The sequence below is a fragment of the Manis pentadactyla genome, unplaced genomic scaffold, assembly GCF_030020395.1.
Source record: "Manis pentadactyla isolate mManPen7 unplaced genomic scaffold, mManPen7.hap1 scaffold_440, whole genome shotgun sequence".
Classification (NCBI taxonomy): Eukaryota; Metazoa; Chordata; class Mammalia; order Pholidota; family Manidae; genus Manis; species Manis pentadactyla.
Window position 1 is genome coordinate 42,997 of NW_026644823.1, and position 26,922 is coordinate 69,918.

The following is a 26,922-nucleotide window of genomic DNA, read 5'->3' on the forward strand; positions in this document are numbered from 1 at the left end:
TTACTATTAACACCAATATTTTCCAGGTCACTTTTGGTATTCACTACAAGATAAATATTTTGTTTATTATTTACAACAAATTTAATTGTATGAAGTTTAGCTAATTTTAGGGTTTTGGGGAGCTGATTATTTTTATCAGCAATATCTTTTAGAAACAGTTTGTTTATATGAAAATTTTTTTCTCACATTATAGAATCAATCAATGAGTGGGTTGATTATTATTATTGCAAAATCTGTATATATTCCAAATCATTTTGTTACCCTGAAATAACAGACCAGTTTATTGAAGGATAAAAAGGACACATTTTTTAAAAAAAGGACACATTTGGGTCAAGGTAGAAGACTAAAAATGCCCAGCTTTCTTTCTCAAAGATTGAAAGCACCAATCTATGTGAACAATTACGTTGGGGAGAAGTTCGATATGTAAGGTATGAAGGTTTGGAGGTGCTGTGATGTCAGGGAGAGGACACGGACATACTGTAGTATCTCTGAATGACAGTTGTGTTATAGGTACCTCCTCAAGTAGACTGAATTCCTAAAGGACAGAAATTTATCTTAGACTTCTCTACATTATCCAGTACCAGGTATAGTATGTAGTAGGTCCTCAAAAATTATCTGCTTATCAATTACACGTTTAACTTAGTCTTTCACTACCTTAAACATATTAATCAATATGTTTCCTCACATACCTTTTCTTTTATAGGTTTTAGTTCTACTTTATCCACCTTTCTTTCCAGTAGACTTTCTAGATTTTTAATTTTCTTTTGGAGTTCTTCAATTAGACTTTGTTTATTATCTATCACAGGTTTGCCCTGAAATATAATATGTATTTTTATACCTTAAGTAAAAAAAAAAAATTAAACAAAATACACAATAAATATGCCAGTTATAGAAGCTTGCTGAGGCTACAGCTAAACCATACTTCCTAAATGACACTATTGATATATAAATATAGCATGATAGCTGCTTCTGCGTTTTAAAGATGCTACTCTGAAGCTACAAATATAATAGAGGTCAAAAAAGAATGAGCTACCTTAATCAAAGTGACTTAAAAGCTAATTTCAGCAAATACTATAAATAAAATTAAGAAATGGAATAAACTACCACCTATGTATTTTCAATCAGACACGATCACAATTAAACACAAAAGTACCTGTAATCCACTGGTCAGTCTCTTAATTTGCCTTTTCAGTTCATCATTCTCTTGATCAATTCCATCTTTCTCTGTAAGCATTTTATTATAGACTTTTTGTTTTTTTGTCAGTTCATTGGTTAAGTCATTCAAATTATCAGTGAATTTTCTCTGTTTTTACTTGCTTTAAGGGCTTCTTTCAATTTTAAAAGATTTTCACTTAAGTCTTCAATTTGTGACTAATGAAAGATAAATATTTAATTTATGAATCTTCAAATATCAAGGATAAAAGCAATATAATACAGAACATATACCATTAATACTTTCAATTCAAGAATGTTTCAATCTAATTTTTTTAAGAACACAAGGAAAAAACTGCACATGTTATATATATTTTTCCATCTTCATTTCAAATGAACCAAGTCTACTTGAAGTAAACAAAACAAGAAACAGGCTAAAGCAATTCATCTTCAACAAATAATCAGAAACAAAATTTTACCAAATTAGCAAATGTTTCATTATGCCTGATTTAATTTTTAGTAAAGAAACAAGTACATTTCGGTGTACAAGGCAATGTTTTACACACTACAAAGCATAAGAGTGGCATTAAACAAAATGTCTGACTTGAAGTAGTTTCTAACCTACTTTTCAAAGACAAGAACTTGCAATGCTGAACAGTATACATAAGCCACTAGAAAGGAGTTGTTAGTTGTCCTATACAGTAAAGTGAAGGGAATGATAGCACTTAAAATATATGTTGTTGCATAAATTATTACCGGCCTAAAGCATTACTAATAACACTCAAGGGAAATTAGTAGTATTATAATGTAGTTAGAAGAAAAACATAAATTGTCCTGGAGAAGTCAGAAAAAAACTTCAAGAAAAAGGACCTGAGAAATATGAAGAATTCAACAGAAGACATTTCAGGCAAAGAGAAAGGTGTTAGAGACATCAACAAAGGGCTATTTGTATTAACATATTATTAAGTAAATAGAGTTTTCCTGTCAACTATGCTCATAAGCTTGATGGGTACAATGCAAGACTTAAAAAATCTAAGTAAAACCCAGTCTCTAGACAGTTTAATGGTGCTGAAAGGCATGTACAAAGAAAATAAGAGCAAATGAAAATTATAAATAAAATAAAACATATAGAAAGCAAATTTTTTATTTCCTGCATAATATATGAAACTTTGTGTAAACAAATTTGAAAATCATTATGAAATACACGTTTTATAAAAAAACATTTTAATCGCCAAATCTAATGATCAGGTTAGAAAATTATAAAATGCATTGCCAAAAAGTAAAGAACTTCCAAAAAAAAAGGCTTTAGAGTCACCAATATGTCAAGAGCTACATGATTTCCATAAACTATTTTGGGGTGGGGGGAAAGGAAAGCTAATTAACATTATGGGCAAGCAAAAATTAGAAAATTCTGATAAGACTAAAGAAATAAAAAACTACACATCTATCTCACTTTTTAACATATAAGTAAAAATCCTATATATGTTTCTTAAATTTAATTCTATTAGGAAGAGTAGCTTATCATGGCCTATCCTTTGCTAATCTTCAAGGTGATAATCAGTGCCTAAATTCAATAAAGATAGCTATTGTTCAAAAGTGTGTGAATATGTGTGTATCTCTCTACCAATAATTCATCAGAATATTCATTATCAGAATTATTACATATCAAAGGGGATTCTCTGCATGGTAATTGTCAGAAATTTTGTTATAGTAATGCCTGTGCTCACCTTTAGCTCTTTAGTATGTCAATCAACAATTTGTTGAACATTAAGATTTGCCTCTTTCTGAGAAGTTGCAAAAATAATACGTTCCTCAGCTGCCACTGTCATTTCTGCCCGGAGTTCCAAAAGTGCTCGACTAAGTGCCTAAAAATTACAACATACATACATTAAAAAAAAAAAGTTGGTATTTTATATGAGCAATATGTAATACAAAAAAACAACTCATGCTTTATTACTTTTAACTATTTTCCTAAAATACCATGTGCTTAATCAGGTGTAACTTACAAACCACCCAACCCTTTCAAATGAATCTCCTTTACTAATTGCACTCAATTCTTTCCAAATTGAATGTGACAGTTCAAGATCTTGATAATAGTAACTCAGCATCAAATCAAACAATTTGCAATTCAGAAAACAGGTATGTTTTATTTACAAATATCCAAGTTTAACTATTTATCAGAATTTCTCAGTATAATTGAATTTAAGTAGACAATGAAAGTTATAGGATTGGAAAAGGCTTAAAATTTGCCAATAAACATGAGCCAGCACAGAGAAAATAGAAGCACTTCTTAAAACAATTGTGTATATTAACACTGAGAGAAATTTAAAAAACTAATAAATCAGAAATGCCACTGACAAACTCCTCATCAAACTATCTCTGTGACTTGCTTCTTAAATCTTTCCTTCCCACTGTCCTATCTCCCTCTTAATACCCCAAATTGCTCAAAATTGTTCAATTATTCAGATTGTTCAAAATAGCCGTAGTATCGTAAGACCTCAGTAGAAAAGAGGGGAAAGATAGAGTTAAGATTTTCCCTTATTTCCTACAGACAACCCACAAATCAGACTGATGACAACACAAAAAGGTAAATTGGACTACACATTTAAAATCACCACCAATAGGGCTATTTAAACTAATTATCTTGAGACCTCGCTTGACAGCATGAAGTAAGACTCATACTTTTCATTAAAGCAGACAGATACACTATCATCTGTTTCATGTCTTCTCTTAAGAGCCATCTCCCACACGTTATTTCCAAAATGTTGTTAGTTTTCTAATGTTACTTACTTTTTGCTGTTTCTCTTTCAAGGCTAACTCTTGAGTCGATCTACCAGATTTCGCATTGTGGTTGTTGGAGCTCTGGGATTTGCTTCTTTTTGAGCCTGAAGTTCAGATTTTAAACTCTGTGACTCCTTTTGTGACTGGGACAGAAGACACCTTAAGTCCTCTACTGCTCCTTTCACTTTTTTCACTTCCTCTGCACGGTTTTCTTGGAGCCTAATAGAAGAAAACATTTGGATCTGATAGACTGGTTCCTCCAATTAACACTTTGACTGATATAAATTTTATGAAGAGCAAATGCTTGGTCCTAAATATTCTTCCAAACTAAGTCTTGATCCAAATCCAAAAGAACAATTCATTATTCACTTAGCTTTCTTAAACTTACATAAAATAACTTTTTTTCCCTCTAGTTTCTGTCTCCTATTTTTTGGCAATAATTGCATCAAGTAATTTTGTGACTCTAGACAAACAACACAGAGAATGAACAAAACATAGCACTTTAACTACTGCCTCCAGCAAGACGTGACTTCCTCTACATCATGGTTTCTCAACCCCAAAACTATTGTCATTTTTGACTGGATAATTCTTTGTGGGGAGGGCTGTCCTGTGCACTGACAGGTTTAGCAGCCTCCCTTGCTTCTACCCATGTGCCAGCAGCACCCCCTAGTGGTGACCATCAAAAATGTTTCCAGACATTGCCAGAGGTCCCCAGGGGAGGAGTGCAAAACTCCCTCTTGAGAACTACCACCCCATAGGGCCGTGATGCAGACAAAACGTAAACTCCCGCAGAAGTCACATGAATTACTAGTTTGCTTATGGTCCCAAAGTCATTAGAATTTTATCTATAAGTAATAGATGTCTCTATACATATGGAAATGGATATATTATCAGCTTTAGTTAGTAAGTCTGATACATTGAATTATATCCAGTTCACTGTGTATATAGACACTACATTAATAAGGTTATCAATATGGAGATTCTGAGACTTGTTGCTTACAGTGAAAACGTGTCACTTTAATCATCCAATTGGAAAATATAAGGTTTTACTAAATAAAACACAGATCTATAATTTCCAAAGACACATTACAATATGCATACCAATGTGCACACAGAGAATAAAAGTATGATTTTAGGCTAAAATGATCTGGTGAAGTATAAAACAACTACTCAAGTATTTCATGTGGCAATAATTATACATAGCAGGCAATTTCAAAAGATGATTTTTTTTACCTCCAGGAATTAAATTCAAAAGCACAAGCAACTTCTATACTCCAAAACATGACAGAAACTTACGGTACCAAAAGTAACATCTCAGGTATACAGTTAAACAGAATGGGGAAAACTAGATTAAAAAGATAGTATGTTACTGCTAATCCCCTTTTCTTTTAGAAAGTAATTTCTTAGAAGGGGCAGCTTCTTAATAAAGCAAAAATAGTGTTAATTTTGTCTGAGGCATCTTGGGTAAATAATTAAAGGTTCTAATAAGAGCTTCAGAGCTGGAATGGAATTATACAGTCAAGTAGTACCACTTTCTCATTTTTTCAGATAAGAAATAAAAGCTCAGAGAGAGAGTTCTACAAAGACTACATAATACATAACTATAAGCCTACTTTAGGTTTACAATCTGCATTCTGATAAATTCAATGTTGAGAATCTCTAATACAAAGAATGGCTGCTGTGATTTTTACTGGCACATGGTTAATAAAAAAATAGTTGATTTTTCATTCAACAAGTATTTGTTGAACCTCTGTTGTGTGTCAGAACTGTTAAAAGTTGTAGACTATAGTTTTACATTTATATGTTGCCTTATAATTTGCAAAGTATTTTTTCATATACAGTATCATTTGACCTTCATATAACCCCTCTGAAAGACCCAGGGTATGTACCATCATTTCCATTTTACAGATGATGAAGCAAAAGTTTAAATATGTTAAAAACAAAATTCTAGACAAGAATGTAGGTTGATTTTTTAGTTAGATTGACTAGGTTTAAATCATGGCTTACAACCCTGCCCTTAGGCATTTTACTGAGCCTTTCTGTGGCCTAGTTACCTATGTGAAAAATGGGGAGAATAAAATCTATTTAAGCAGTCCTGAGGATAAAATGAAATAATATACATCAACTTTTTAGATCAGTGCACAACACAGCAAATGTATGCATTTATCCTCATTATATCATTATTACCATTTGTCTATTTTTATATTTCTAATACTTACCATAATTTGATATTTTCAAATCTCTGACTTTTAATTCAGTGATTTCTTTTTGTCTCTCTAAATCTTGAAATACTTTTTTTAGTTTGATCAAATTGAGGAGAGAGAGTCATCTTGTTCTGCTACCATCTGTTCCATCTCAGCCAGGCGAATAAAATGCTTGTTAGTAGGAACTGGAGTAGGAGACTGTTTTATTAAATCCTGTAAAATATGAGTAAGTTAGCCACGAGCATATAAAATTCAATGCCATACATACTCCATCATTTTGATTTGGTTCCCTCAAATGATCAAAATATAGTATCTAATCTAAAATTTACTGATTTAATGGGCAATGAAGGCTTAAAGAAGACAGGACACAGAGATCTCATTCTTTGTATTCCCAAAGTACCTCAATGTAGTGGAGGATCAACAAGTGTTGACTGAATTAATGAGTTAAAACTCCACGATGCTAATGTTTGCATGTCTGGAGATGAAAGATAGGCCATTTCACACATAAAGAAGGCAAGGATTTAAAGAGGCAAATGTAACCTGAATTTAGAACAGAAAAAGCAGTTAGATGTAGGTAAACATATAATGAGCAGAATTTGAAAAGGTAGAATGGGGTCAGATCTTGGAAGCCTCTGAGTACATGGCTAAGGTACATGATTTTGTAGGCAGCAGTGAGCTAATAAAGGTTGTAGATATAGGGAAAAGAATGACAAGAGTTGTGTTTTGTAGATTATTCCAGCAACAAAAGGTAGGTGGCTTCTACTACAAAAACAAAAAACAAAATACCCAAGAGTGTTAAATTTTCTATTATATGGTCTCAAAAATCAATAAAGAATTGAATAAAGTTATTAGATCTTACCTGAGCTGTTTGTTTGAATTTACTGAGTGAACTATCAGCCTGTAGTTCTAGTTTATGATGAAGAATATGAAGGTCTTCCTCGTGCTTCTTAACAATTTCTCTTTGCTCCTGTTTTACAGCAAATGAAAACTGTTACCTTAAATTAAGATTTAAATATAGTCACATTCTGAAGATCTTAAATATTTTATTATCTTTAATCTTCCAAGATTCCTATGATTGGAAAGGAACAATTATCTGCCTGTATACATTTACACCAGTATGCATTTCCTCTAGCACATGTTCAAGTTGACAACCTTGATCATGATTTACTTTTAATACTAGAATAATACCAATCGTCTTTTAACTTATTTCTAAAAAATGTTTTAAATGTTTTTTCCCCTTCCCCCCACAAAGTTCTAGCAAATCTGATTTACACTGATGACTAGTGTGATAGATTTCCTTCTTATCTTTGCCTGTCTTTACCTATAAACTCAATTTGATATTTTTCAAAATTATATGGTCTCACCAAGACGGCTTTCCTGGTTTAGTCAGTCCATAAGAGAAAGATACACATACACAAACTGCCAGTTTTACTGACAGATTTCTAATCCAATCACATGAAAGTAACAATTCCTAGATAGAATGATTTGAAAGTAAGAAATGAACTACCACTTCAAGGCAGAATAATATTTGACATTTGACTAAAATACATAATAAATGAAATAGCATAACATAATACCTCTCTGGCTTTTTCCAGAAGATGTTGATACTTCTTTAACACTTCTTTCTTTTGATTTAACCTTGCTTGCATGTTTGCAATGGTCTGATGAGCAATTTTCAATGTATACTGTGATTTTGGTTCTACTTCCTTTATGCCTAGTTTGGCTATAAGCTTTTCTCGTTCTGCAGTGGCTGGTAATCGAAGCCTCAGTTCACTGATGACTTTGTCTCTTGATAGAATATTTTGCTCTGCTAACCATAAAGCAGATTCTTTTTCTTTCAGTTTCTGCAAAGATAAATCATAAGAAATGATTTAAGTATATTTTCTTCTTTCAAAAAAGTTTCATCTGAATTTTAGAGTAGTTATAAACCAAAAAAAAAGGAGTTTCACTTCATTAAATATTATTTGGCTATTGTAAGTATGATGTAAAAAATAAGGTTAAATTGATTAAACTCGGGTGACAGTTCAGTTACTGCATGTGTACTTCATTTATTTATAATATTATCACACATTAGAAACTTCATTGTTATGATGAAAATGAAATTGAATTAAGGTAATTTATTTAGATCTTGTAGTTTTAAAACTAGAAATGTCTGATAGTGCTGGATTTAGAAAAGAAATATAATAAATCATTCATTTTATTTTGGTCCATTGACTTTTATTTTGGTCCACAACACTAGAAGAACAATCCATCCATAAAGGTAAGCTGAGTATAAAAATTCAAATGTTAGGTCCAAGACAATGAATCATTACTATAAAATCTGAAGTTTATTAAAACAAAACAGAAAAAATGCTCACTGTTCAAAGGATTAAGACAAATATTTTAAGTAACTCGGGCAACTCATATAAATGACTAATACTCCAATTACTGAAGAAAATCTAAGTTTCCTCAATTAATTACAAATGTACAATTTTACTTGCAAAGTTACTTTTAAATGTATTTACAATTAATATGTTTAGATGTAAACTAAAATGAAAATATTTCGTTTATATTATTTTCTCTTTAATACAGATTTGATCACCTATTAACCAAATTTAAGACCTCTATTAAACTAAGAAGTAATTTCTAGCTCTCCTTCTAATGCTTGAGCCACCCATAAAATGAATGAACTGAAAACTGATTCAGAGTATACAACATACACTTCAAAATAAAATAGAAATATATAAGGATAAAACATACATCATAAAACTACAAATAAATGCTTTTTGTTTCCTTTCAAGGTCACTTCTACTGATCAGAATGCCCAAAAGTGACAAGTAGTAATTAAATGGGTTGTAAATTCAAATTAGCTATACATGCTTTTCTTCATTGGCTATGAGAAACATTATCGGAGAGTGGAAAAGGAGAATGGAATTACCAACAGATTCATCATTCTACACTTCACCCTTGTTAAAAAATATTTGGAAAATTCCACAAACATACCCAATAATACACTGATCAAAGTGCAAATTGTTCTAATTACCTCTTCTAGTGATTTACAAGTGGCCCGTGTTTCTAGGATTACTCGAACATTCTCCTTAATTTTTCTTAGAGCAATCTCAAGTTGATTTGGAAGGGGTAAACTAGGGTCTGGCATTGATCCTGTAGCCTCTTCAAACTATTAAGATACAACATTAAAAAAACGCAGTTGCAGCATTTAGAAGAACAATATTAATTTGTACAACTAGTATGACAAAACATGGTTAAACACCACTTATATTGGAAATATAAAAAACATTAATTAAAATTCTATCTGACTTCTAAAAAAGTACATGCTACTGAATTAATACCTTTTGTGCTGCACTTAATATTTCATTTTGCTGACGGTCAAAAATGTCTAGTTGATGTTCCAGCACAACTTCTCTTTGATCCCAGGCCATTTGCCTTTCTTCATGAAACTGAAAAGAGAAGGTTCTTTTTTTGTTCATATACACAGACACTCACCTAGCATATAACAGGAACTTTTACATACATTTCTTATTTTTAATCACAGAACAAACCCTTTGAGGTCACTATCATTCTTCTCCTTTTAGGAAGAAAAGGGAAGAAAACTCAGAGAGGGGAAGTAATTTGCCTACGATCGCAGAAGTAGGCACATGTGGGGTCAGACTGTCAGTCCATCCATGTGCCCATCCAGAACATATTTAATGACATGTACCATGTGCCAAGCATTATTCTAGGCAATAAAAACAAAGCAATGAACAAAACCAAATCCCTTTGACCATGGAACGTATATACTAGTGTGGGGTAAACAGTAAATAAATGACTAAGTATGTAGTTTGTCAGAGGGTGATGAGTGCTATAGAGAAAAATGAAGCTAGATAATCCCCACCTGGAGAATCCTGGTGGTAGGATTTACCTGTATGTAGTATACAAGTAAGCAATACACTTGGTGGCTAATGAAGGTCTGTCTCTGTGGTAAGTAAGGCATTTGAGCTAAGACCCGAAGGCAGTGCGAGCATAAATACAGGTATTTCAGTATTAGCTATTTGCCTCCTTAACTCTCGGAGAAGGAATAACAAAATTTCTAAGACAAGCAATCGTGCTGAGTGAATTTCATCTGCCTCCAAAGCCCATGGACTTCATGCTGCACCGAGCTGCCATCTCCTGCTCCATCAGCGAGAGCCAGTAGTAACTTGTAACAGGAAGAAGGCAAATAACCAATAATGAAATAAAAATTAACTTACCAAATAAATTGGGCATTATTCCTTTTAAGTTTAATACTACTATTACAACATAGCTATGCAATTTTAGAAAGCTTTGGAAAATAGGAAACAATATTTCAAACACAATAATAATGGGAAATATATTCACTAAGAGGAATAACATAGTTATCTTTAACTATGATGTTCTTATCTTTAAAATCTTAGCAACAAAACACCAAAATAAATATTAAATGAAACCTTGTTCTGCTGTACAAAATTTTTTGATATTACAAAATCTAAGCACTTCTACTAAAACTATCGCTTAGAAGAATCTCATTTTATTTTTATAAATAGGCATACAAACCATCAATACTCCTAATTTCAGGAGTCTAAATTAATAAATTATAATTGGAATTTTTATTTCTTCCTCTAGACTGCTGATTGTATGGTCATATTCAGAAATTATATTATTCAAATATTTTATTTCTTCTTTATCCTTGATTAATTCTCGATTTAGTTTAAGCTCTTGAAGATGAAGTTCTTCTATTTTCATATGCCAATTGATTACCTAAAAATGTATAAATTACATATACAAATGTAAATACTACATATATAATATATATCTGTATTGATTAAAATGATTTAAATTGAAATTAATGGATATCCTATAATAAAGAAATAAAACTCCTTAATTGAGCCACATGGCAGTTTATTTAGAAATTTCATAGACTTTTCTAAGATATGTGGTGGCTTAGCCTAAAACATCCTTATGTTGGAATGGAGATGACTAAAATTCACTTTCATTTATTTATTTACTTTCATCTATTTATTGGGTACTTATGTAAATATGTAACTTTTCCGCTTAACTCTGACCAAATGAGGGCAAAATTAAATTATACTGAAAAATAACTGTGGGCCTATTACTTATAAGTAATTTTGAACAGATTATGAAGGGTAATCTTATTATGAAGGGTGGAATTCAACTGATAAATATTATGTTTATGAATAATTATAATTAGTATTTAATAAATATACACGGTATTTAAAATTTTTTGATATTACAAAATCTAAGCACTTCTACTAAAACTATCACTTAGAAGAATCTCATTTTATTTTTATAAATAGACATACAAATCATCAATACTCCTAATTTCAGGAATCTAAATTAATAAATTATAATTGGAATTTTTATTGTATGTTAAGTATTTTTCATATAGGCACGTTAAGAACTTAAAATTATTACATAACTTTTGGAAATATTGAACTAAAACAATGTACCTTCTGGGCTCCCCTGGCATCCTTTAATGTGCTTATTAACTCTTCCAGCCCCTTTAATTTTAATTCCATTTCCATGGCTTTGTTCTCCATATTTCTATGTTCTTGCTGAGAATTTTTCATTTCTTGCATTATCTTAAGTTTGTCATTTTGTAACTGAATCATTGTTTTAGAGAACTTCTCCTCTTGTGCCAAGGGTAAGGCTCCACTGAACTGTCGTCGTAGAGACTGAATTGTTTGGGACAGATGTTTTGTTGTTTCTCCCCTCGGAACGGGCATAACAGAGAGCCTGTTCTTTCTCATCGTTTCTGCTCTAAGCGCAAATTATAGGCCTCCACCTTCTGCAGTTTGGATGTGATTGACTCCAACTTACCAAGCGCAGTAGCTTCGCTCACTTGAAGAGAGACAATGTGTTGGTGCAACTTGGCAATCAGCAACTTTTCATCACTGTGCCTAATATAAACAAATATTTGTGGTAAGTTTCAAGTTTTTCCAGTGCAACTTATCATGGATTTAGAAAATCACAACTTACTAAATAAAATTTAAAAGTGTGGTACTTGAAAGACTACAAAAATCTAGCCTTGCTTTAATATGAATGATCAAAAATTTATAAAAGAATCAGAATCAAACATTCTAAATCCAAATCTGGCATCTAATTAATTAACAGTTGCAATATCACTGTTTTTTTTTTTAACTCCCATATGTAAAAAAGAATTCTGGTATTAGACTGGTGTGGACATTTTTTTAATCCTAAATAAATGTATAATGTGAGAATGTGTGAAAAGCTACATATAAATACAAGAGAAAATACTGTTATGAGAGATTTGGTATTTCCCCTCCCCGACTTCAACTTTGATGAGCAGCCAGCACAATGCATTTTGTGGGCATTTAAATGCTTTTTCTGTGTTATGAAATTTCATGGCATTTCAAATTAAAGAGTACTTAATGGTATTTCAAATTAAAAAGTTTTTCAAATCAGGTTATACAATCAGTAATAACAGGAGCTTCTATTTGATATATCCTCTGACTGAAGGTATGAAATCACTCCAATATCTAATGTAAATTTAGGAAAAAGGAACAAATCTGAGTAGAAGAGCCAACCCTGTACACACCTGGTAGTCTGACAGTTGCATTCTGATGGACTCTACTTCCTTTTCCCTGGATTGTTGTTGTGCATCAAAATGTTGACTTGCCTTTTGGCAATATCAGAAATCTCAGTCTACAAAGTGATAAGATATTTCCTGAATGATTAAGTTACATTCTCTAAGTAAATACCAGAATTTCAAATTTCTAGACCTTTGGAAAAGCCATTAGTTTCCAATATCTGTTCTCTATATGAAATACCAAAGTCAAGTTTTCTAAACTGTTTTCATGAAACATAATTCTATGAGAGGTTAACAAGTGGTCTGAAAAAAAAACTCCATTTCCAACATCCTTCCCCCTTGAAAATCATGATTCATAGTATCATATTAAATGTTGAGAAGGTCTAAAGTAAAACATTATCTCAAACTGGACATGTACCGCATCTTCTAATGTATATGGTCAAAGAACACCCCCACACTTTTTTTCATAAGACACTTATTATCATAGTTTGGCATAGCTAGAATAAGATATTAAGTGGGTTTATAACTTAAGAAGTTAATAAAGAAATTTAAAATTCCTAGATTCTCTATGTAGATGTATGTTTTTATTTCTTATTTTAATTTACAAGTTATCAAAAATGTGAAGAAGAAAGATTATACACTTAAACTAGAATTCCAAAAAAAGGGGAGAGCTTGATGGTAAGTTATCAAATTTCTTATATGACTACTGTGATAAGTTTACGCAGGGAAAGTAAAATGCATTTTACTTCTGAGCTGGAATAATTTTAGTTCAGTGTGACAGATAAGTCAGATTTCCTCATATTGATTAAAAACTCATCACCAGTTATCAAAAAACTACCCAAGAGCAAAACCCCTGGGCCATATGGATTTACCGTGGAATTTTATCAGACATATAGAGAAGACATAATACCCATTCTCCTTAAAGTTTTCCAAAAAACAGAAAAGGAGGGAATACCTCCAAACTCATTCTGTGAAGCCAGCATCACACTAATACCAACACCAGGCAAAGACCCCACCAAAAAAGAAAATTACAGACCAATATCCCTCATGAACATAGATGCAAAAATACTCAACAAAATATTAGCAAACTGAATTCAAAAATACATGAAGAGGATCATACACCATGACCAAGTGGGACTCAACTTAGGGATGAAAGGATGGTACAACATTTGAAAATCCATCAACATCATCCACCACATCAACAAAAAGGACAAAAACCACATGAACATCTCCATAGACGCTGAAAAAGCATTCGACAAAATTCAACATCCATTCATGATAAAAACTCTCAACAAAATGGCTATACAGGGCAAGTACCTCAACATAATAAAGGCCATACACGACAAACCCGCAGCCAGCAGCTTCCCCAGCAGCAGTCCACACGCACCTCTGCCTCCCCTTGTCCTAGCGACTGGAGAGCGGTCACTTGGTGTCAGTAAATCGGGGTGGGTGTGCGTGGTGGAGGTGGAGGTGGAAGTGGGAAGGCAGTTCCCTCCTTCGCCTACACTCGGGGTCACCGGGCTACATTGCGGCCCTCTACTGGACTTGACTTACCGAGGTGATTCTTGCACAACTAAGTTATTGAGATGATAAATTGGGGGTGGATGAGCCACTGGGACCAGGGAGGAGGGTGGTATTGTTTGTGAGCAGCCATTAGGTTCGAAAAGCTGCAATAATTTGTGTTTGGGGGCGCCCATGGAAGACGAGGGGTCTTGCAGTGATTTCGCTAGGAGAGGAGCGGTAGGTTTACACGGTAGGGAAAAAGAGGGGTCCTGCAGGGGCTGGAGGCTGGGGAGGAAAAGGTCGTTAGTAGGGGAGCCAAGGTGGGCGATGCAGATGCCGGGTGGGGGGTGAGTGGGGGAGGCAGAGGGCGAGCAGAGGCTGCAGTTTTCCGGGGAGTGGAGGGGTGGCCATGCAGATGATTGGGCCGCGGGGAGGGACTTCTGTGGGAGACCTGGTGCGGGCGGGGTGTACACTCGAGTGTGTGGCTGGGCGGGGGAGGCGGGATCTGGGGGCGGGGCCTGCACCCGCGGTGGCCCGGAGTGGAGGCGGGGTTGTCCTCCCGGGACTCGCCCTGCGCGCGCGCGCGCGCGCGGGAGAGAAAGCCAGTGTGCGCGGGCGCCCGGGCGCCCGCGATCACGGGAGGAGGCTCCGAGCGTGTGGGTCCTGGCGGCGCAGCCCGCTCCTCCGCGCCCTATGTGAGGGAATCAGGGAGGCCAGCGGCGCGCAGGGAAGGGCGATGCATGTGCTCGGGCCGGGGGTTGCTGCAGCCGCCCGAGGAAGAGGAGGACGGCGGCGGCGGCGAGGAGGAGAGCGCGGGGCTCGCGGCGGCGAGCCCGGGCCGAGGGGATACAGCGGACTGTGTGTGTCTGGCTGTAGCGGACGCGAGGCGGCGAGGAGGCGCGGGAGACCCGCGAAAGGGACGACGAGGCGGCGGCGGCGGAGACTGCAGCCCTGAAATGCATTTTCTCCTCCAGCGGCCATGTTAACCAGGAAACCTTCGGCCGCCGCTCCCGCCGCCTACCCGACGGGTAAGGAGGGCCGGGGCCCCCGCGCCGCGCTTTCGCCCCCGGGCCACCCTCGAGGCGCGGACGGCGCGCCCTCGCCTCGGTTCTGCTCATCGTTGCACGCGGGCCGGGAGGCTTCTCCGAGTGGAGCCCTCCGAGCCTGCCGGGCCTCCTCCCGCCCGGGCTTGGCTGGGCCGTCGCGCTCTGCAGTCCAGTCCTTTTCCCGGCCTGCAACGTGGGGCTCCGAGCTCCGGCCCAGCGCGGCTCCCCCGCGGGGTCGCGAACTCTCGCTTGGGCCCTACTGAACTTTGCAGCTGCCCGAGCCCCGCCCGTGGGTGCGCGCTGGGGATCCCCGTCCCAGGCGCCGCGTCGGCCCCCCGGACGGCGGTTTCTAGAGTCGGGGATCTGTCGTAGGGAGAGCGGGGTTTGCTGCCCAGAGGGGCGGGGCGGGGCGACGGGGCCTGGGTGACGCCCCCCTGACCCTCTTTTGTCTCCTCCCGCGCGTGGTTCCCAGGCCAAGGAGGGGACAGCGCCATTCATCAGCTTCAGTCTTCCCCCGGGGCTCGGCGCGGGGCCCCTCGGACCGGAGTGGGGACCGGCCCGCCCTCCCCCATCGCCCTGCCGCCTCTCCGGGCCAGCAACGCTGCCGCCGCAGCCCACACGGTGAGACCAAGCCCGAGGGAGGCCCGGGGGACGGGGTGCGGGAGGGCCCGGGCATAAACACTGGACTTGAGCGGTTCTGACGCCGGGAGAGGAGAGGTCCAAGAGCGAGTGTCTCCACGCCCCTGGCCGGTGGCCACTCCTGGATGCCGTCCTCCGTCTTTTGGGCGAGGAGGCCGAAGCTGCAGCCACAAAGGAAGATCCGTGGCGTGGGTCCCCCACTCCCGCTGCGGAGCCCGCCCACCCCTGCCCTCCTTTTCCTCTGAACTTCCTCCCTGCTGGTTTCCTTCTCTTTTCCCTCCTTTTTCGTCCTTGCTTCCCAGAGCTCCTTTCCCTGTCCGGATAAACATCCCTCGCCCGTCCACCACATTGGGTAGTGGGTATTTATAGAAACAGATCTGTGTTAGGGGACTGCCAGGCCGTCCTGCCTTTCTCTCCCGCTCTCCCTCTCTTAAGTTCTTACTGATTAAGTGGTCAGGGGCCAAGGAGGTAGCACATTTCCACGTTCTGTGCTGGGATCCGAGGCAGCTTTCTGGCAATGCGCTGGGCCTTGCGAACTCCATGAGAGACCCCAGGGCTGGCGGGCTCCCAGGAGCCCAGCGCTAATGAGCGCTGAAGCCTCCAGCTTTGACCAGACACACGTGCCCTGCAAGCTGTTTGTCCTCTGCGGGGCTGGCTACCATCAGTTCCTCTGGAGTGATGAGCTCAGAGACAAGGTTGCTGGCGGCCCTTTTGTTTCTTAGCTCGGGGTCTGTGTTGGCCTTCAAGGCTTTCGCCTGTGGTATTCAGAGCCTGGGAAGGAAGCTGGGCTTTCATCTGCCTAGAACATGTGGCCAGTGGCTTCTGGCAGCGACTCACGAGCTGTGAACTCAACAGAAACTTGCGTGACCCTAAGTTCTGAGTGGCAATGATCACATTCAGTCTACTCCCCTATGCCCCAGCATCTGACAGGCGTCGGTATTGAACTTTATTCACCAAATATTCTGCTACAAACAGGTAAGAAGCCTGACTCTTAAGGGGCTTCTTCTTTAACCCGCAAGGCACTCCTTTTCACATCTCCCCATTTGCTCTGCTTTGTCCAAACTTTGCCCAACATATGGTCAATGCAGGTTGGAAAATCATCATTATCTTTAAAGCCCTAATTATCCATAGGACCCATGCTGTGTGTGTCATCCATTTGACCCTCATGACCCTTATTATCCCCACTTCACAGAGGAAGAAACTGAGGCACAGAGAGGTTAAAGGAAGGTGCTCAAGATAACCACACTGGGGTCAGCTTTCGGATTAAAGCCTATATTTTCCTGAGTCCTGAGCCAGCCTCCCAAGGTAACAAACTTAAATGGGATTCTTGGCTTCTGGACTCAAAGGAGTCTTTCACAGGTTAATATGAATTGTGAATCTCAAAGATGGATCATTTCCTGAGATCATTTGACCCTTCCTTTTTTTATTTCTGGGCATACATGCTAGCATCTGACAGCAGTTTGGGAACGGCTGCTAGGAGGTAATTAAACAGAGCAAGTGATAATATCCTTAATTAATCCAATTCACTCCCTTTCATTTGTACTTATTTCCTTATATTGGCAATAGCTCCAACAGGTCTTCAACAGTCAAATCGCTGGTTATTCCCTCTGACTCTGGAAAGAGCATGAACACCAAAAGGGGCATTTTTCGAAGAGAATCTCATTTTGGGTTACTGCTTTGCACCACTCTGTGATGTGATGCTGCCTGTCACAGCAAAGGGCTGGCATGATTTTTGAACCAGAGTTAAGGCCATTACACACACACACACACACGTCTGATGAATCCTTATTCTATGAAAGTCCTTATTCTATGAAAATGATATCATCAACAACAAAACAATAAAAATAATAGCTGTTGACAGTAAGTGTCAACTATGTGCCAGGTACTGTGTAAACACTGTCCATGCATAATCTCATTTAGTCCTCACAATAACCTTATGAAATAGGTCATATATAATCCCCATTTTACAGGTAAGAGAAACTACCATGTTGGAATCATTACCTCCATTTGTAAATTTTTGAGCAAGTTGATGAAAGTATCACACCCACTGGATAAGCAGAGATCTGCCTTATTGAAAGTCCTTATTCTATGAAAATGATATCAACAACAAAACAATAAAAATAATAGCTGTTGACAGTAAGTGTCAACTATGTGCCAGGTCACTGTCCATGCATAATCTCATTTAGTCCTCACAATAACCTTATGAGGTAGGTCATATATAATCCCCATTTTACAGGTAAGAGAAACTGACATTCAGGACAGTTTAATGAAAGGCAATGCTCCCATTTCACAGATATGAAGATCGCGATTCAAGAAGGTTCAATAATTTGCACACCTGAGAAGTGGCAGATCCAGAGTTTGGACTCAGGTCTGTGACTCTGAAGCCATGGTCTTTACTTTGCTCTGTGTTCCCCATTCCTCAGGACTGCAGAACATTAAGAGCAGTCTGATTTTTTTACCTTGACTGCTGAACATCTGGGGTTGATTCTGTTGGGGGCTGTGAGGGCACTGCCAGCCTAAAATCTCCCAAGAAGATGGGCAGGATGCCTGGGTAGTTTTTACCTGGAGGCAACTCTTATCCATAGATAAACAGATTCCCTCCTGGAGATCAAAGGTGTCTGGAACAGCTGATTCATCAACACCTTTGAAATCTGGTGCCAATTTCACAGAGGCAAATTAATTTCTTTAGCTTCTTAGCTGCCGACAGCTTCAACACTCCTAGTGGTTCCAACTGGAAAGTGTTCCCCCTCTTTCTCTGCACCACAGATTCCTAGAGCTGTCTGCATCTTTGGCGACTTATCCATGTAGGGAAGGGTAGTCAAGCTCAACTCAGAAGCTCAACTCATAAGTCCAAGTGGTTAGGTGGTGGTGGTGGTAAGGGCTGAGAATTTTTGTTTCTCTGGAAAGAAGACCGAGTTGAGCTAGTTTCCGGGTTATTGGTGGAGATTTTTGCCACTTAAATGTATATTGTGCAAGGCTAATAACTGAATCCAAACTCAGCATGTTTCATCGTGTTATTTATTTATTTTCTGGATCTATGGCTGTCTTTTTATTGAAAGTATTACAAAAGCATTACACCATGTGTTAAAGGAATGGGATTTGTGGAAAAGCATGAAGTGGTGTCTTGTTAAGCCTGGGGGCATGTTGTCTTGGTACTTTTTCGGCACCTTTTTAGGGACATTGAGAAACAAAGTCCCCAAGAAAGGCAATTTTTACCTAGGGAGCATTCCATCGTATTAGGAATTCCAAAGCACATTTCAAGGGGAAGAAATGGAAGCTTGTGGAGGTATTTGGAGGCATTCCTGATTCATGGGGACTTTTGCTTTTCTGAAAGGTGGGATCTAGGATTGGGTGCAAGGCACCTTTCTATACATCATCTCACTGGTTTCAGAAACAGCCTACCATGTTGGAATCATTACCTCCATTTGTAAAACAAGGAAACTGAAATTCAGAATTTTTGAGCAAGTTGATGAAAGTATCACACCCACTGGATAAGCAGAGATCTGCCTTATTGAAAGTCCTTATTCTATGAAAATGATATCATCAACAACAAAACAATAAAAATAATAGCTGTTGACAGTAAGTGTCAACTATGTGCCAGGTACTGTGTAAACACTGTCCGTGCATAATCTCATTTAGTCCTCACAATAACCTTATGAGGTAGGTCATATATAATCCCCATTTTACAGGTAAGAGAAACTGACATTCAGAACAGTTGCATAATTGACCCAGGGCTCCTCGTTTGGAAATACCAGAGACAGGGCTTGAATACATACATCCCTGTGGAATACCAGTGCTGCAAAGACTCGAACTGACTGACTCCTGCTCAACTCAAATCGTGCCAAATCACAGTTCAACGCAGAACTGGGGGGTCATCTCATGGAATTCCCATCTGACAGAGGATCGGCTGGGACTTAAGGAGACCCCCTCATGTCTCTATTCATTTCTCAAAGGGAAGATGTGGCCATTTAAAGGAGAAAGATCTGGACTTGGCTCTCTTCCTTTTACCAGCCAAGACTGCTCACTCTTCCCCAAGTCTGTTGCCCCTTACTGAGGGGCTGACTCAGAACCCCAACCCTTAGCACAGAGAGGCAGCCACAGCTGGGCCCTGGCCCAGGCCAGCCTTTGTGCCCCACCCTTCATGCCTGTCTTGGGAACAGTCACCATCAGCAGAACCCCCACCATTGCGGGGAGGGTTTATTGAGCTATTGCTGGCCTGGCTTGCCCTTATCATTCATGCCTTGCATCCAAGCCCTGGCCCCAGATCTGGCAAGAGAGGTCTGGTTTCCAGTTTGAATGTAGTCTCATGCTGGTTAGCCCCACTTTCTGGGGAAGCCATTGACAGTGGCCAGTGAAGACCATTTCCTGGGCATTTCTTATTTCCTTTGTGTTTTTTTTCTCTTCTCTGTCCTCACTGCCTTCCTTGTATTTGTAAAAATGCAGATTCCTAGGCCCCACTCTGAGAGGGTCTGATTCAGCGAATGTGGGTTATCTGTATTTGGAAGAGCCTCTGGGAGATCCCAATGCAGATGGTCCAGGAACTGAACTTTGGAAGGTTTTGACCTACACGACAAGGTCCAAACTCCTTCGTATGTATCTTTGTCTGCTTGGGCTGCCAAAGCTGGGTGGCTTAAATAACAGCATCTGTTTTCTCCTAGTTGGGAGTTCAAGACCAGGGTTCAGTTGATTCTGTTTTTGGTGAGATCTCTTCCTGACTTGCTTGCAGATGGTATGTTTTCACGGGGTCCTTTCCTTGGTGTATGTGCAAGAAGAGATAGAGAGATAGAGATAGAAATGGAATAGAGAGAGAGAGGGAGATAACCTCCTAAATAAATGAAATAACCTCCTAAATAAATGGCCTTTGAAGCTCTAGAAACTTTCTCCCTAAATGCATCTTTGAAATATACGTCCTCCAGAGTTGTGTTGTAGAATTCAAATATAATCATGCTATTTTTTCTATGAAAACAATAACAAAAAAACCCTTTGTTTATTTCTCTGTAGACTACTACTACTGTTACTACAATTTTCACCACTATATTTCCTTTTCCTATGTATAAACTGTAATTACCACTACTAACTATTGCTACTACTACTATTATTTCTAACTAACATTTATTGAACATGTATTATGTGCCAGACATAAATGTATACTGCTTAAAAACATGGACTTTGGATTAGACAGATCTTTGTTTTAATCATACTCTACCCACTTACTTGAAAATCATTTTATCTCAGTTTCCTCTATGGTAAAATATGGATAGTAATATCTAAAGTATAACAGTATTTTCTAAAAACTGGGATAATCCATGCAAAGCACAACAGTTGTATATAGTAAATACTTGCTAGATAGTTATTACAGTGTCTTTAAGTTAAAGCTCGATTCTGCATTTTATCCTCACTTGACAAGTAGAGAAATTAGAGTTCAGATATTAAATATCAGAGATGATAAGCCCAAATTCACACAGCTGGGTCCAGCTAGAAAACACAGCCACAGTCTCTACCATCTCTGTGTGCCATATCCCTTAGTGTGCATTTGACATTGTGGGGACCAATGGCAGGCTGCCCCAAGATTTGCCACTGTGACACGAAGATTTTTTTAGCTGCAAGCCATCAAGGCCCAAAATCGGGTGTGGTTTTGACACCACTCCCCATCCCTCCCCCCTCAAAAAAAATACTGCATGAAGAGCCTCAGGAGATGGGCAAAGCCAGAGGCAAGGGGAAACAGCAGCAGCAAAGGAAAGAGGAGCAGATTCATTACATATTCAGGGATAATGAGGGGTCTGCTGTGAGGAGAGACAAGAATAAGTTCATGAGGTCCAGGAAGAGGATTGGAGGAAAAGGTTAGAAGGTAAACCTGGGAAGCCCCATACAGCTAGTTTTTTTAATGTTGCTGGGGAGGAGGAAATTTCCTCTACCCCTTCAAGGTTCTTCTAGCTGGTCTAAGAATCAAACTGACACATGAGACAGACTAACAGTAGAAAAAACAAAGCTTAATTACGTATAGACATGGGTTCCAAAGACAGTGAGGGAGAAGGAGATTACTTCATCCTGGACCAGGGGGTAGGCTTGACACTTCAAAGGAAAAGGGAAGCAACTCACAGGAATATGAAAAGATTAAATGTTTGATAAACAAAATACTTGATGGGCCACACAGAACCAATGGGGTGCAAAGAGGAATTCTAACAGACTCAGCCACATCCCTCCATCTCTACCACACCTCGTTAACGTTATAGCAAAGCCGTCTACAATGATAGCTCCTGGAGCTGTTCCTCCATCTACATTTGATATACATCAATTTTTTTTCCTACAAAATGATACAGATTAAGATGAAGCCTTCTTGGGTTCACCTTCTCTCCCACTTTCTGGTGCACTTCTGTTTATAGGAGCACGCTAGATGCGGAGAGTTACATATGGCCGGCTGTTTGCTGACACTCTCGCTCTCCTTCTCCCAGCTTAGAGCCGCCGAGGAAGTGCCTGTCAGGCAGTGGCTCCGTGTCCAAACTCCTCGTCTCTCTAGGAGCAGCCTTGTGACTGTTTCTCCTCGGTGGAATGATTGAAGTCACTTCTTACCAAAGCTCTTAAGAAGCAGATGTGCTCACTCTACATCTCTTTTCCCTTCTGTGGGCAAGGTCCTAAAAGATGTTCATTTTTTTTTGGATGTCAGACTTTAAAAATTGCAGGGGTCTGAATCACTGAATCACTTCATGAAGGAATATATGATGGCAAGAAAATGTGCACTGGACTGTCATATGAGCAAGAAATAAAAATTATTGGGTTAAGCCACTGAAATTTTAGAATTTTTTTGTTAATCTAGTCATTCAAATTAATTACCTAATTAATATTTTGTTTTCATAGATATGTTGCTTGAATTTAATTAATCCTTTGTTATACCTGTGTTTCCCAAATTATGCTAATTAATCCAATATTTAGTCTTTTCTATTTTGCCCCAATTACCTTAATTAATTCAAATATTTTAAAGTTTACTTTCTAATTAATACAATTTTTGTTTTTATAGCTATAAAAAAATTAATAAAATTTTGCATTTGTATCTTTTTAAAGAAAGTATATCTGAAATATATAATGTCAGCATTGACCTATGAATTATTTTTTTCACAGAGGAGTAGGTTTTGAAATTTTCCATGTTGATAACAGGTATGATATATATATATATATATGTATAAAAATATGTATAAAGATAAATATATACATATGTATATATGTATAAAATAAAGTCACTTATAAAATGTATAAAAATAGATTATTTCTCTTAACTTATATAGAATTCTATTTTATGAATATTAGTCATGGTATTTATTCATTTCTAATGAATATTTAGGTGGCTTTCTTTTTCCTTTGTGTTATGCTGTCATAAATTCTATTATGCTTTCCAATACACATGAATAGCTTTCTACAGTTTCCTTGAGCATAAATGCAAGAACCATTCCAGGATATATGCCTATATTTAGAATTCCATTTTAATGTTTTATTGCCATATTGCAATATCCAAAATGCTTGTTCCAGTTTATTTCTCCAGCAATGTATAGTGTTCCCATTTCCCTGCATCCTTGCTAACATCACCATTCTTGATAATTTCATGGTGATTCTTGTTCGAATTTTCATTTTTCAAATAGCTGAGTATTTTGTTAGTCTATTTGGTTTTCCTCTTACGATTATTATCTGTTCATATTCTTTGTCCATTTTCTGTGGGCTTATTCTTCATTTTCTAGTAGATTTTTGAAGGTTTCAAAAATATTCTGTGTATGAATTTGGTTACCTCTGTCTTTTGTGTCTCTTACTTCAATGTTGATTATGTGTTTTTATTGACTATACACTTTTAATTTTGATGTAAAATTTATCAAATGTGTTTTTATCATTTTTCTTTTTGATTTTTATAAAAGAAAATCTTCCTTACCACCAGTATTATGAATTTATTTCTATATTTTCTTCTAATGTGTAAAATTCTATATTTTACATATATATCTTAATCTAGCTGGGCCTTGTTAAGGTAGAGATCTATATTTTTTCCATGTAGAACACCAACAATTGAATAAGTCTTCATTTTGTCTCTGATTTGTAATGCTGTCCCCACCACTGTCTAGCTGTGTGACTTGGTCAAGTTAATGTGTCTGTAAAATGGTAATAATAATACTTTCCTCATAGGGTTATTGTGAGTTATAAATTATGTGTGTATTTATGTGTGCATATGGTTACTACTATGTATAAGTCATTATTGCATTATGTCATATTGATGATCCTATTCTTTGGAAGTAAGCATTTACTTAAAAGTAAGCATTTACTTAAAAATCATTAGATGAAGAGCATATAATTTTAGGGGCAGTGTATATTTTCATGATCTATCAGCCCAAGAGTTCGTCCCTTCAAGAGCCAGCACTTTAATCTTGCCCTGCTCATTTGACATAAAGGAAGCACAGTTTGACAGAGAAAATACATATAAACTACATAAAAATCTGTTGTGTACAGAAACACTGTAAGCATGATAATTTCTTTAAAGAAATATTTTTCTTTAGCATAAATGAAAATAGCAGTTGACACAATGTCAAAATGCCCAGCCCTTCAATTTCAGAAGCACTAAGAGAAGCCAGCAATTAATTCTGAATTTGACCCAGTGGTGGAAATTACAGATGGAGAAGACACCATTCAGAAAAATTGGGCTCATTTGACTCTTCCTTTTTTAAGAATAAAGATGTGAACCTAGGTCTATCTGCCTTCAAAAATGAGCTCTAACTATACACTTGTATAGGAAGAAAGGAAGATCCCCACTTGTGTATAGAATGTGAAAATTACACGAGATGATGCATCAGAAGGATTTAGGTTTGAGTCCTGCCTGTGTGGCTAACAGACCTGTGACCTTGCCTACTTTGCTTCTCACTAAATTGGGAACAACAACAATGACCTTCTAAGGTTGTTGGGAAAATTAAGATAATAGTTGTGATGCTCTTGACATGTCCAGTGCCTATCAATGTTAGTTTTTATCTTCTTTCCTGAGAAATCATGTAGCCTGTATGATTAGCAATTAGATTAAACTATCTCCAGCTTCTTTGTGCAAATCATTTCTACAGGAAAATTGGGCTTATTTGATTCTACCATTTTTAAGAATAAAAAATTGCAGCAAAATAAAGGATGACTGAGACTTGGAGACAGAAATAGCAGCCTAATTCTGAGCACATATAAACACACATGTGCATGTGCGCACACACATCTGCTGTCCTAGATATTGTCCCTCGACTCAGTCCTAGGTTCTGTTTCTTTATTAGATCTCATTCCCAGATTACTGAAATGTCAGGCCTGGAATGATTCAAACTTTAGCCAGTATCAAAAATTCTAGAATGACAAGACAATGTCATGGTATTATGTTATGATGTTATATTTATGGCATAACTTAATTATAGGTACTAGCAAACAGGTGTGGAAAGTATTTGAAGAGAAGTTTCCCTGTCATACATATGAAAATACAATTTTAAAACTCCTCTTTAGTCAAGAATAAACTTGGGATGGTTGCCCTGACTCAGGTCACAGGGAGCCTCAGTTATACCTCAAGATCCAGTGTGATCCAAGAGACAGTATTTAGAGTATAAAGCCAGCAGGATAGTCTAAATATGGGATGATGACTGTCAGCCCGATTTGTATTCTCGGAGAACACAGTGCACATCATTTCAGAATTACAAACTTGTGAAATGGAACGTTTTAAAGAATTACAAACTTGTAATAAATAATACAAACTTGTAATAAAAAAGCAGAATACCTGCTAACTGCTTCAGGAATCGTAAACCACAATCTGAGGTAAATTGCCCAAGCAGCAATAATGAGATTTTTTATGGATGCTGAAGCAAAAAAACTTCTGAGCCTGTGTTTGCACTCAGTGATATGTATATTTTTGGGGACATTTCTGATGAGTTAGATCACATTTGCATGTCAGAGTTGCAGTTTTTGCATACAGCACAGGTGAGTTCACAGCTGATTTTTTAGACATTTATTGCAAGTATTATGTCACTTTATAACCACAGCTCTTTCAGCTGAAATCCAGTTTATACATATTCAGTGTACATTTCTCTTTTTCATTTAGGAGTCCCCCGAATTGGAATTGGAACTCTGTGTGTGTATGTGTGTGAGTAATTTTTAGCTAAATACAAAGAGAATGTCTTTCAATATATTTCATGTGACTAGGTACACTAAAGGCGCAGGAAAGGGTTACCTAGTGGAGGCTTGAGGCCAGGTAATGATGTGCTGCCAGGAAGCGTCAGTGTTTCAGTTTACGTGGTAATTCCATTTTCAGGTGGGGCACCAAAATGGGGATTGCTTTCCTAGTAAAAGGCTTGGATTATAGTTTCACTCATCAATAATGTGAGTACTGAATAATAAGAAATTGGTGATTTTGCCAGGAGTTGGGAGAAAATAAGCACCATTAGAAATGCAATGGACTGTTTTTAATGAGCAAGTTGAGCAAGTACATCATTACAGGTGGAAAACAAGGACCCTGATCTTCATAAGGTGGAAACATCATGAAACACAAGAGGAATCAGAAGGATGGGGATGATGCACAAAGAGAGAGGATACAGGCAGCATCTGCGTCCCAACAGAGACTGAGCTTTCCTCTGTGACACGCGCTCCACTGTGTACCATTCAGGGTAGTCTGTGTATTAAGTAGCCATTTAGTAAATATATATATTTAGTTAAGTATACATTTCTTGTCTCATAGCATGGATTCAGTCATTCTCAACTAATGTGTATTTCCATAAAAAACCCAAGGAGCAAGTCCCTTTGCCCAGACCAGGAACGAGCCTCATGTTAGGATATGCTCTATATTGCACGTTAATAACCAGATATGTGCCCCTAGCCACGTCCAGCATGCATTTTCTGGTAGCGTCAAGCAGTGTCTTCTGCATATTTGAAGGCTAAGTAAGAAAATGAACTACTGCTTTGCTATACCAAGGGTGAGATGTACCACAATCATGCTACTCTGTGTTACATAAGGAAAACCCTGGAGTCACTCTTGAGTCTGGTCCCTCCTTCATTC

General features: G+C 37.9%; 1 protein-coding gene and 1 pseudogene across 3 annotated transcripts; one reads left to right on the top strand and one right to left on the bottom strand.

Moving 5' to 3' along the window:
• LOC130682405 (centrosomal protein of 290 kDa-like) overlaps nt 1–14,396 on the bottom strand; it is a 35,287-nt pseudogene extending 20,891 nt beyond the window's left edge.
• A 696-nt stretch (nt 14,397–15,092) lies between these two features.
• LOC130682404 (dual specificity tyrosine-phosphorylation-regulated kinase 2-like) lies at nt 15,093–26,587 on the top strand. 3 transcript variants are annotated; one of them, XM_057496786.1, is made up of 3 exons: nt 15,093–15,230; nt 15,721–15,869; nt 22,271–26,587. In XM_057496786.1, exons 1-3 carry the CDS (start codon nt 15,182–15,184, stop codon nt 22,442–22,444), a joined length of 372 nt encoding a protein of 123 aa, XP_057352769.1. In that variant the 5' UTR covers nt 15,093–15,181; the 3' UTR covers nt 22,445–26,587. The 3 variants fall into 3 exon arrangements, with proteins under 3 accessions (XP_057352769.1, XP_057352770.1, XP_057352771.1); XM_057496787.1 differs by having other exon boundaries at nt 22,340–26,587; XM_057496788.1 differs by lacking the exon at nt 22,271–26,587 and adding an exon at nt 17,080–17,409.
• Nucleotides 26,588–26,922: the final 335 nt, after the last annotated feature.

Coding starts and splice junctions, on each gene's coding strand:
- LOC130682404 (XM_057496786.1), top strand. CDS start 15,182: ATGTTAACCAGGAAACCTTCGGCCGCCGCTCCCGCCGCCTACCCGACG. Junction 15,231..15,720: donor TCCCGCCGCCTACCCGACGG/GTAAGGAGGGCC, acceptor CGTGGTTCCCAG/GCCAAGGAGGGGACAGCGCC. Junction 15,870..22,270: donor CTGCCGCCGCAGCCCACACG/GTGAGACCAAGC, acceptor TTCTGTTTATAG/GAGCACGCTAGATGCGGAGA.